The sequence below is a fragment of the Kogia breviceps genome, chromosome 1 (assembly GCF_026419965.1).
Source record: "Kogia breviceps isolate mKogBre1 chromosome 1, mKogBre1 haplotype 1, whole genome shotgun sequence".
Taxonomy (NCBI): Eukaryota; Metazoa; Chordata; class Mammalia; order Artiodactyla; family Physeteridae; genus Kogia; species Kogia breviceps.
In genome coordinates this window covers 192,957,472-192,969,764 of record NC_081310.1, presented here as the reverse complement: position 1 = coordinate 192,969,764, position 12,293 = coordinate 192,957,472, and the positions used below count along the sequence as shown (strand labels likewise).

At 40.0% G+C, this 12,293-nt stretch overlaps 1 protein-coding gene across 8 annotated transcripts in view; it reads left to right on the top strand.

Moving 5' to 3' along the window:
• VPS13D (vacuolar protein sorting 13 homolog D) overlaps window positions 1-12,293 on the top strand; it is a 246,311-nt gene that overhangs the window by 81,316 nt on the left and 152,702 nt on the right. For 6 of the 8 annotated variants that reach the window (XM_059045803.2, XM_067017132.1, XM_067017116.1 and 3 more), the window contains 5 exons: window positions 1,971-2,177; window positions 3,629-3,718; window positions 6,264-6,404; window positions 8,798-8,920; window positions 11,301-11,375. In XM_059045803.2, coding sequence (XP_058901786.1) covers window positions 1,971-2,177; window positions 3,629-3,718; window positions 6,264-6,404; window positions 8,798-8,920; window positions 11,301-11,375 — 636 coding nt within the window. The remainder of the gene's footprint in view (window positions 1-1,970; window positions 2,178-3,628; window positions 3,719-6,263; window positions 6,405-8,797; window positions 8,921-11,300; window positions 11,376-12,293) is intronic. The other 2 variants (XM_059045745.2, XM_059045813.2) reach the window with 1 other exon arrangement.

The window sequence follows — 12,293 nt, the reverse complement described above, 5'->3', positions numbered from 1 at the left end:
ATCCAACACACGTGTGTGTGTGTGTGTGTGTGTGTATAGACACACACACAAACACCTAATATTATACATGTTGGTAGATCGTATTGCAAATACAATTTTATAGAATTATAATTACAGTTTTATTATAATATATAATTAATAGCATCTTCCCATGTCATTAAAATTATTTGTAAACTTTTTTACATTGATTTTTTTACATTGATCAGAGGATACATTATGATTTAACCATTCTTAAGTTGTTTTTCATTCTTTCATTATCATACACAATTCTGTAATAAATTTTTTTGGCGGTACGCAGGCCTCTCACTGTTGTGGCCTCTCCTGTCGCGGAGCACAGGCTCCAGACGCGCAGGCTCAGCGGCCGTGGCTCACAGGCCCAGCCGCTCTGCGGCCTGTGGGATCTTCCTGGACCGGGGCACGAACCCGTGTCCCCTGCATCGGCAGGCGTGCTCTCAACCACTGCGCCACCAGGGAGGCCCTGTAATAAATATTTTTGTGTATGAACTTTCATCTACATCTTTTAACTATTTCTTTGGTAGTGAGACCTAATATTGTAAAAACTGGATCAGAGAATATATATATATTTTTGAGGCTCTTTGCTTGAATTGACAAATCTTTTTCGAAAAGGATTGTACCAGGTTAAACTTTACCTCTTATGTGGTTTCATCACAATTGTTTGTATTACCTGTCTTTCTCCTCTGGAGAAAATGAAGGTAGACCTCGTTATCTTGTGCTCCTTAGTTTTGTTTTTACCTACTCATCTAGTCATCATTGCTTTTTGGTTTAATTAACTTAATACCCCTTAATGTTTACATTTCCTACTTTTTACTCTTTCTTTTTTTTTTTTTTTTTTTTTTTGTGGTACATGGGCTTCTCACTGTTGTGGCCTCTGCCGCTGCGGAGCACAGGCTCTGGACGCACAGGCTCAGCAGCCATGGCTGATGGGCCCAGCTGCTCTGCGGCATGTGGGATCTTCCCGGACCGGGACACGAACCCGCGTCCCCTGCATCGGCAGGCGGACTCTCAACCACTGCGCCACCAGGGAAGCCCCTACTCTTTCTTTAACAATTGAAACGCATTAGAAAAATTTCTAAGAGCCTTTTGGATTTTAATTTTTATTTTTTTAGTAACTAAGGTTTATTTCCATCAATAATGAAGATGATAATACCAACTAATGTTTATAGAGCCTTTGTTATATGCCAGGCTCTGATCTGAGAACCTCCCACGTACTCACTTGTTTCCTCCTCATGTCTGTCCTGTAAGCGAGTGCTGTCGGGCATAGAGAGATCAAGTAACTTGTCCAAGATCCAACATCTGGTAAGTGCCAAGATCAGAAGCCAGGCCATCTTGCTCCAAAGCCCATGCCCTTAACCACTTACCACTGTTACATGCACTGGCCTCTGGTAATTTTTAAGTGTGGGGTTGCATTTCTTTTCTTTTTTCTGTTCTGTTCTTTTTTAGCTTTAGCAATCTGGTTGTGTTCAGGGGGTGTTATTTAATAGTTTTATATTACACACATGGTTGAGAAGACAAAGTATGTACAACGTAAGACATTTGAGAACACTTAACAAAGCAGCACATCAGGATATGCAAGACTACGTAGGGAAGATTAAGTATTGCAGCACCGAGTGGCACCTGGAAAGTTGGATCCTCTCCTTTCCTCTTTTCTTCTCTCCTCTAACAGATGTCACATTAGAGGAAGGATGGCTTCCTGGAGACATTTTGAGCCAGGTCATGAAAGGTGCCGTAAACTTGAGCGGAGGTGTGCAGCAAAGAGGGCCTTGTTCTGTTTGCTAAAGAGCAGGATTCCTATTATTGTGTTGATTTTTCTTTGTTTTGTCTGTCTGGCATTAAGGTTCTCTCGGGCTGTCCAGTAGGTCCCTATCAAATGTATTTCTCTGTTTCCTCTCTGATTTGCTTGAGTAGCTGTGGGAACGGATTGAACTGATCATCTTTTAATTTCTTTGCAGGTCAACTGAAAAAGGCAGCAAGTTGGTTGTTCAAGAATGCTGAACCCCTGACGTCTCTTTCCCTGGCCTCTAACAGCCGAGAGAGCCAGGTGGCTGCGCCGGCACGGTTGATCTCGGGTGTGGAGATGAAAGCTGAGAGCGTGTGCATATGCTTCATCGACGACTGCATGGACTGCGACGTCCCTCTCGCTGAGCTCACCTTCTCCCGTGAGTGCTCGCCCGATCCCCCAGGTTCATCGACAAGATGTGCAGTGAACCGCCGTCTTTTCTTCATGTTGTTCATGCTCTCCCGTACTTAATAGAATGGGAGAAATCTAGATGATGGTTTTACATATGCTTTCCACTATTTGTATTTTAAAGAAACGTGTATTTTTTTGCCATATGTGGCCTTCAGACCATGGCTTGGGAATAATAGAAATTGTCATTGATGAGATTTCTGTTCTATTAACAGCTCTAGTTAAATAATCCCTGATCTCTCCATTTTGTTTATCTTTTCGTGTATCTAAAGATTGTGGGAGAGTACTGTTATTAAAGGAATTTAAAAGATAAGCTTAGAAAGTAATGTTTCCAAGCTGAATGTCTTTTGAAAACTAAAAAACACAGAGGCTCGCCAGAGTCTCCTCCGTAGGCCGGGTAGGAGGTGAAACCCTGTTCACCTGAGAGCCGTCCCTCAGCAGAGTGGAGACCAGGGCAGGAGGGCTTTATCCTCAGTCGCATCTCTGCAAGCTGTGTCAGATGACGCTTCTGAGGACAGTAAAGGAGAATCTCACTGCTGTGTTTACTTTTAATTTTCTTTCGTTTTGATCTTGCTAGCCTCTTTTCCCTTCAAGGAAAAGTTGGTTCTGGGGATTTAATTTGACCTTTTACACATTGTGGAGATTGTCCTTTTCTCTGTGCTTCTAAGCACCACAAGGGCCACTTGATTGAAACTAACAACTGGAATTTTGACTGTTTCCATGAGTATCTTTTCTGCAGAAAATAATTATTTCTTATTTTTCTATGGTAATCTTGATATTTTGAGCTAATATTTATGAAAGCATGACTGTTCTCATTTCTCTACCTTCTTTTCAGATATTCAGGCAGAAATATGTTTTTTAATGTTCCCACAGGCTTGAGATACGCCTGGATGCTGGGGCTGGGATTGGTGGGGAGGCAAATGAGGCATTTACCTCATTCACGACATTTAAAGGGGTACCACAAAACTCAATAATTAAGAGAAATGATATTTTAGTGGAGTATTTTTAAAAATCAGAATTTATTAAAAAAGAAAACCATGATGAACAAAATATCAAATTTTGATACATCTGTGTGTTCTCCTATAAGATCATCAGTGGTAGCTATAACTAACATCTCTTTGTTTTATTTTTATTAAGGTAACATCAGTTTATAACATTATATAAGTTTCTTGTGTACAGTATTATATTTCCATTTCTGTATACATTACCGTGTGCTCACTACCAAAAATTTAGTTTCTCTCCATCACCATACAGTTGATCACCCCTGCTCTTACCCCTGTCCCTTCCCCTCTGGTAAGCACTGCTCTGTTCTCTGTATTTATGTGTTTGTTTTTTTAACATCTCTTTTATATGATTTGTCAGCAAAAGAAAGTTTTGGTTGTTCCCGCCCTACGACTGCAATAAGATTTGCTTTCATTGCAGGTCTGAATTTTCTGCAGCATGTAAGAACTAGCCCTGAAGGCTATGCCCACTTCACCCTTTCTGGAGATTATTATAACCGTGCTCTTTCAGGTCAGTATAATTATCATGGGATTTAAAAAATACACTTCAACATTTGCCTGGGCCTATTTCTACATAAATTTTACATAAGGCAAAGGGGTGGGATAGGACAGGGAAAGATGAAAAATAAGTGACTTGCACAAGCACAAAAGATGCAGATTTTTCATATTTCTAAGAATATATTTGATAAGTCACAACTGAATTCTCTAAAAGAAGTTTTGGTAGTTAATTCTTTTTCATCCTGGAGTTTGGCTCATTTCAGAACATGAAATTGCTCAATTGTGAAGGATCATTTGTCTGGCCCTGATAGTAGCTAAATTTCAAGTGCGATTTAAGCCCGTAAGCACTTTAAACTTCAGGCCTCCTCACTCCCTATTGGACTTGTTTGCCTCATTAGAAGAGTACTGAGTCAGTGACAATGTATAAGCTGCCGTACCTACTCCCTAGAGTAGGACACAGTTGATCAGGGCAAGCTGTTCTTCCAGAGACATAAACTTGGATATACTACAAGGCATTTTCAGGTTTCTTTCCTTCCATTGGAAAGACCAAGGTAAGGACCTATACAGATGGACATTCAGGAACCATCCTGTATCAGGGCTGAATAGTTTGAGCTGCGACGTACTTTGCCTTAAGAGAGTTCTTCGTAGGTGTGGGGGGAGTAAACCAAGTCGTGTTGAAGAGGGGTTGCTCCCTTGGTGTCATTGGAAAGTTAAGCTCCCAGTGTGCTGTGCTGCTGCTGATTGTTCTAGAGTACGTGTCACATTCGATTTTATATGTTAGTTAACATTCTCCCCTCTCTGATCTGGATTCACTTAAAGGCAACACTCTTATTTCCTAATTGTTCAAAATGTTTAACTTTAGAATAGTGGCCCAAGCCTTGCTAGTTGAGAGAAAGTTTTACAGGGCATATGGTAGCTATTTTTTTTTGAGAATCATTTATTTTCCCAGAGCAAATATTGCTTTCTTTTAAAGTTGCATGAACACATTCAGGTCACTAGTGCTAAATGGTGTGAGGAGATGAATGTACTGACATTATGCTACATGTTAGATTGGATTTGTATTGGTAGATCGCCTCATCTATGGCCGATGGAGTGTATTTAGAAAACTGTTAAAAATTAACTGGCCTTGAAAAGTTGTCTTTTAAACTACAGTGAGATACCATTTTTCTCACCCAATGGACTGGCAAAAAGGAAGTGTGACGCTACTAAATATGGTGAAGATGTGAGCCCTAGAACTCTTATTTCCTGCTGTCAGAATTGTAAGTTGGGACAGCCACCTTGGAAAGCAGTTTGACATGACTTAGAAGCATACTCGGCAACCCTTCAATATGCTGCTTCTAGACCCGCACCCTAGAGCATCTCCTGTCTGCGAATACTAGGGAACAAGCACAAGACTGCTTCCAGAGTGGTCTTCCTAGTCGCGGCAGAACTGGAATCAAGTGAAATGTCTCTTAGCAGTAGAATAGATAAATAAACTGTGGTATGTTCATAAGTGGATTATAGTTCAGTGGTGAAAATAATGTACCACAGCTACATGGCATCAACGTGAGTGAATCTCAAAGAATGCTATTGAGCAAAAATAGAAACTTGCAAAAGAATACACACAGGGACTTCCCTGGTTGTCCAGTGGTTAAGAATCCCCCTTCCAATGCAGGGGATGCAGGTTCGATCCCTGGTCGGGGAACTAAGATCCCACATGCTGTGGGGCAGCACAACAAAGATCCCGCGTGCTGCAACTAGGACCCGATGCAGCCAAGTAAATAAATAAATGAAAAAAAAAAAAAAAGAATACATACTGTTGGATTCCGTTTATGTGACAGTCCCTAACAGGACAAACTATGTATTCTTAAGAAGTGTATACATAGGTGGTAAAAGTATAAAGAGCAAGGAAATGATTAAAAATTCAAGCTAATGGTTACTTAGAGTCGGGTGGAAGAGGTTTGGTGGGCAGTGGTACTCAGGGGCTTCAAAGGCACATATAATTTTCTGTTAAGCTGAACACTGAGTACGTGAGTGTTTGCAGTAATTTTATTCTTTAAACCATACGTATAAGTTGTTTATATATAACTTTTGTACCTACGACATGTTTTAAAATAAAAATTTAGAAAAATTTAAGTTAATGCATTTCAAGTATACCTATTTATTCAGCCAATGGGTTCTTGATTGATGTAAGCAGGGTAATCAAATTTAATAGTTACTTCAACTGCTGACACTGTTATTCCAACCTGAGTCTGAGACACTTTTTTCTACTTGAATATATCAAAACCAGGTCCTGTCTGCTCTTAAATAGAAGAGGGCACATACCCCCTGCCTTCCTTCCTCCCACCTCTGGGAGACCATGGTTGGGGTGCATGTGTGCTCTTGTACTCATGTCCTTGAGACAGCACAGACATTTGTAAGGTGACCTGCAGCTAAAGATGGTGTTTCCATTGTGAAATCAAGTTGGAAATAGAAAGCTATTAGCTATAGTATGTCCTTGCCGAGCATTTGTGAATGGTGTTCCCCTGTAAACTCTTGATATCTGCTGAGCAGATGTCTTATTTCCTGTGTTCTTGTAGGCTGGGAGCCATTTATTGAGCCCTGGCCGTGCTCTGTATCCTGGCAACAACAGGCAGCTAGTCGTCTCCATCCTCCTCGGCTGAAGCTGGAAGCCAAGGCCAAACACCGTTTGGATATCAATATCACCTCTGTACTAATTGGTGAGTGGAAAGCTGTCTTTAGAACATTGGTACCTTTCTGTGTGTAAGTCCCTTGTCTGGAAGACTGTTAATCCTGGTTTAGCAAATACTTGGGCCCATACCAGACAGTTTACTCATCATGGCTGCTTTCCTGATAAACCCTAACCTGGCCTCATGATGCTTCTCAACCCATAGCTCTGGAGGTGGCATCCCATATTAATCCTCTCAGTGATCAAGGAAGAGCTTAGACTACATGGGAAACATTCATGTCTATGACGAACTTTCTCCCGATGATGCTTGGTCACTGGGACTTATTCAATGTCCCAGAAGTGAGTTTAGATTCATTTCTCTCATACTATTCACAGAATAATTCTTAAAAGGTATAATTTTGATTGTCTGTAGCAGGGTAGGTTGCTTGTGCTGTTTCCCATCAAGTATCATGTTGACCTAACTCTGAAAATCACTGAGTTAAAGGGTTGCCAAGCTAATGGTGTGTGTTCTGAAAGTTTCTTTGACAACACTGAAATGTACATTCCTGGATTCAGAATCTTGTCTCTATACTTGTCTTCATATCAAAAGAAGAGTAACATTATCATACAGTCAGGTTGTGCCTGCTTTCACTATGAAAACCACACTCAGCTCTTTCTACAGGATCTGATTTTTGTAACACCGTAGTTACCTCTGAATGATAGATAACACATACTACGGTTGTGCCTCGGTATCCAAAGAGATTGGTTCCAGCACCACACCCCATACCCCCCACCCCCCCACCCCCACCCAAATCTGTGGGTGCTCAAGTCCCTTGTAATAAAATGGCCTAGTGCAATGAATACACTTGGCCCTCTGTACCCACTGCAAAACCCACAGATATGGAGGGCATACTATATTGAAAACCTATGAACTTTCTTCAGTGTATGTGTTGGGTTGAGGCTCATAGAATATTCATTGGCTTATTCCATGTCCAACTAAGATGGAGAGAATATATAGTGAAATGAGACTGTAAGTTTATTGATCCCAAGATTTTAAAACCACTGTTTTACCGCTACACATTTCATTAATTTCACCAATGTAATAGTAAATTGGTCTCCTGGTTCTTCCATATTATTTTGGTCCCCGTGTTATTTCTTATATAATCTGTTCATCTGGAAGTTTAGATAAAGTTTGGGACTCTTCTTTGAAAAGCTACAGTAAACGAGAGCTAACCTCACAAGAGTTCTATTGATATTTCTGATGAGTATCTAATTAAAAATGTCTAATTAAAAATATCTTCCAAAAAACATTCTTGTCAGTGGTAAAACTGTTTTTTTTAAACCTTTAATTCCTTATTCCTAAAACTGTGCTGAAACCCAGAAACATTGCTGTGACCTTAGTGTTTAAATAAATATCATTTCTTTAGCTAAATATTGGAGCTGAAAAACAGAAACTAATCATTCTTGTTTTAAAAAGTGTAGTACTCTATAAATGACCAATTTCATTCCTTTTTATGGCTGAGTGGGAAGGAAATCCAAAAAAAGAGGAGATGCGTGTATACGTATAGCTGATTCACTTTGCTGTACAGTAGAAACTAACACAACATTGTAAAGCAACTATACTCCAATAAAAATTAATTTAAAAAAATAAATAAAAAGTGTAGTGCTTTAATTATTATAAAAGGTCTTTATCCAAGTGTGGTGTGTAATTACTTTGCTCTTCCCGTTATAAATTGTCCTCTCAAAAAAGTAAAACCACTCCTGGACAGTTGTCAGCTGGATTTCAGCCTCCTGAGTTTGGTGGTTTTTTAAATTGCCTCCTAACTGGTCTTTCTGTCTCCAAACCCTGCCCCTTAGCATGGCATGTCATGCTCTTCACAAAGCAAGTTGTTCTCTCTTCTAGACTTCTCTGCTATGTCCCTCTACCCCAGTATGTTGTACCAAGTCACACCAAAGTATTCAGTGTTCCCTAAATGTGCCATGTACTTTCATGTCTTGAAGTCTTTGCATATGCTGTTCTCTCTGCCTGGAATGTCCCTGTATCCCTAATCCTATTGGTAACCCTACCTATTCTTCAAGACCCAGAACAAAGGTCCTTACCTCTCTGAAGATTGCCATGTGCTTTGGTGTGTATTCTTCCACTTCTGCCAAAGCAGAATAAATCTTGCCCTGTGATGCGCTCCCACGGCATTTTATTTGTATCTTTGTTTTAGCTCCTTTCACATTGTGGGATAGTTTTGTGATGATGGTTGTTTTGTTAATGTTAATTTCTTCCAGTGGAGTATGAGGTTCTTCACGGGACCAGCTTTCTCAGAATCTAGTGTGGTGCCTAGCATTTAGTCAGACGTTTGATAAAAGCTTCTTTTGCTGAATTGAAGTCATCTGACTTGAACACCCAATCCTTTCTACTTCTGTTCTTAAATATCTTGGGGAACTTTTTTCTAGACCAATATATAAGTACCAAGGAATCGTGGATGGCAGATTACTGTAAACAGGATAAGGAAATAGATTCAACCACGTCGGAAGACTGGATGGGCTCTTCAGTGGATCCTCCATGCTTTGGACAAAGTAAGATTTTTCTCTACAAATGTTTGACTAAATCACCCTTGACCTACAGAGCCATGTTTCATTGAGAAATTCAAATAGAACCATCATTTTCTATGGAAAAACCTATAGGAAATTCTGTCTTCTACAGTTCCGTTTTAGTCTTTGGAAGGGACATTTTTTCTGGCACAAAACGCTGAACCCTTAATATGAGCTCTAGTTTCACCATTGTGGGAGAGGAAGGACCTGCAGTATGCAATTCCTAAGTTCTGGTCACGTGGCACATGAATTGGGGCACCTGGAGATGCATCAGGAGTGGCCATTGGTCAGTTTGTGTTTTACTCATCAGAACATATTAATTGATTGGACTTTTGGTCTGGTTCTTTAAGAACATCTTTTCAGTTTTCTAAATCTAGAGACAGAGAGGTTGGATATATTTTTGAAGAGAGGGAGGGCAGGTTCCCACGTGGAAGCAAGTGTTTAAAGGGGGGCCCTGTACTATAAAGTAGAAGAGAATTGAATACCCAGCCTCTTGAAGAAAGCGGAGTCAGTGTGTTCTCTGTTAACGATGTTTTCTTTCCTTATTTAATGCTTCACCATGGAGCTCTGATTTCCTCAGAGCTGGGGAGACTGTGATGGCCAACTGCGTGGTCCTTAGTTGTTCCACAAGCCATTGTCATCCAAATTCAACTCAGCCCCAGTTCTTTCAGTGTGGTTTCTTTGGGGAGTTTTGGCTGGACTTCACATAGCTCATGAATACTTAAGTGTTCCATCTGGTCTGCAAACGTGTCATGGGAAGATGGATTTTCTTAGTGTACGAAGTATTTGGTTCGTCTCTCCTCAGGGTGTATAAATGGACTTTCTGTCTGCCTTGTACTTCTCGAAGGAGGGACAAGGACACGTCAGCTCTGCTTGCTCTCTGTATTCCCAGGCTGTTGCTTCTGAGTCTCAAGGCCATTGCTTAGGAGCCAGTGCTTTTCAGATATCATCAGCTTCAATTCTGGCTCCTCCTCTAACCTTCCCAATTTGTGTGTCAAGAGAATGTAACGTAGTCTACCCAGAAGACTCTGAATAATCTTTGTAATATGTAATGTGTCCTAGAGAATGTGTTTCTAAAAACATTATTCATGCAGAGGGATCTTAAATCCAGACTCAGTGCAAACACTAGGAAGGCCGAATCTTCAGGATTCTGATGAAGGAGTTTTCTTTTGTCCCTCTCCCACCGCTCCCCTCCCTCTTTACTTTAACATCTCCTCTTTTTTGTAGTTAATAAGCTACTTTATCTGTGTTAAATGCCTGCTAAATTAAATCTGGATTTTTATTTACTTACAGATCTTTATAAAGGGTTACTTAGGCTTATAAAGGTGTAATATATCTTTTTTATTAGGCGTACGCGAACATACCTAAATTTCCAAACCTCTTTACTTATTAGGAATTCTTGGATGGTAGAATAGCAGATGGGATTGTATTCTCTCACTAGGCCTACTAAAATAACTGTTGGGCATTCGTTTTGAAAGTCAGGAGGTTTGAATCTTGTTGAACTGATCACAAACCTTCAGCTCTTACTTAAAATATTTAGTCACATTCCCCCCAAATTTGTGTATTTTATTAAGGCCAGCTTCAAAATGAGCCCTTGACTTAGAGGTTCTTAATATGAAATTCAGCCTAAGGGAGCTGCTGATTTCTTACTGTTCCTTTAGCAGGGGAAAGAAAATAATGGCCTCATTTTTGACATAATTATTGGCTTTGTTCAGGAAGGGCTGAGATTCTGCAAGTACACCTGGATGATATGGCACCTTAATTAGTTCATTAGTTTTGTATTCAAGGACATTTTGTGGAAATACCAAAAAAAAAAAATTCTAAAAGCTTCCATGTTTAATGTATAATATAAATAATACCATGAGATAACTCCTCAGAAGAGATTGTTGAAACTTGGAACACAGACTGATTCCTTCCCTTGAATTTTTGAGACCCGTGAGGGATTAGCCTTCTGCTGCTACTGCCTTTTCCAATTGGAAAGGAGCGACTCCCACTAAAATCTGTGCTGATTGCTCTTGGTAACTTTTCTATGCCATGTGAGAACATACATGCTTTAAGTTAAAAATCCTCAAAAGGCTTGTCATTCTGTTCAAGTGACTGAGTACATTTTCTTTCCCCAACTGAGAAAAAAGGGAGCATGCTCTGTTAGCACAGCCTCCACAGTAAAAGCCAGCATTAAAAACTGTCTTGCTCACCTTGTCAAGTACCTCCTTAGCTCTTAGTAGTCACTAAAGGAATGAGCCTGTAAGTGCATGATGCTTGCTATTTTTGTAATGTACTCTATTTGTGCTTATGTTTTGGAGATGAGTCTTCTTTTTCACTATATTGATTCTTATGCTCTAACATTGTCTCTCCTGTCTACCAGGCCTCCCCCTTGTCTACCTTAGAACTAGGAGTACAGCCAGTCTGACTAACCTAGAGCACCAGATCTATGCTAGAGGTACAGTATAGCCAAGCGAGGGCTTGCTTTATTTTCCTGTTTTAAGAACTGCCTTGTACATCGATTTTCTGTGAATACGGGACCTGAATGGGGGTATACCCGGTTGTGAATACTTTGCTTTAGTAACAGGAAAGATCATTTCCAACTAATGGACAAAGTGGCATCTTATATCAGAAGGAAGTGATGTGCTGGTTCTTATTCTGTCTCTTCCATCTGCTTTAACCCTTAGTGGAAATGGAATCAACTTCACAGTGAATGAGGCAGAAACATCCAGTGTCAGTTAGAGGTGATGCCTCACACTGAAAAGCAAATGAATGGAAGAAAAGCATCCTCCATCAAGCAGTGCTACAAGTCTTTGTTTATAGAATACTCAATGAATGTTATTCTTATGGCAATGCCAATGGCTCATGGAATAGGAGCTGTAAAGATCAGGAATAAAGCTAAGAAAAAATTTCCAGTAAATAATTGCTGAGACACAAATCCTAATTTCTTTAGAAATGAATTGAGGTTCTTAGGAGGTAGAAAAGAGAATGTTCTTTGTATCTCTGATCCTTTAAGGTTCCTTGAGAATTTGACTGGTAAGTAAATACGAGAGGAAAACATCATAAACATCAAGGAATTAGAATCCCAAGATGTTCAGTTCTTCATTTGTTTGAAGGAGTGCAGTTTAATTTGAATGATTTATGTTTATGCTTGGCTAACACCACCAGATCCCGGGTCATGGTATATTTTGTAAAAAGGGCCTTTTGAGCTTCCTCTACTAGGAGTTCAGAGCAGGGATATTAATGTGTTGGGGCAGTATTATGGTTTTTTTCTGAAAGGTTTTAGCAGGATGGGTGTTTGTCGGGAGGGCTCACAAGGCCCAGGATCCATGGATTTATACTTCTCAGCTTTTCTGTATCTGTTAATTTCATCTTT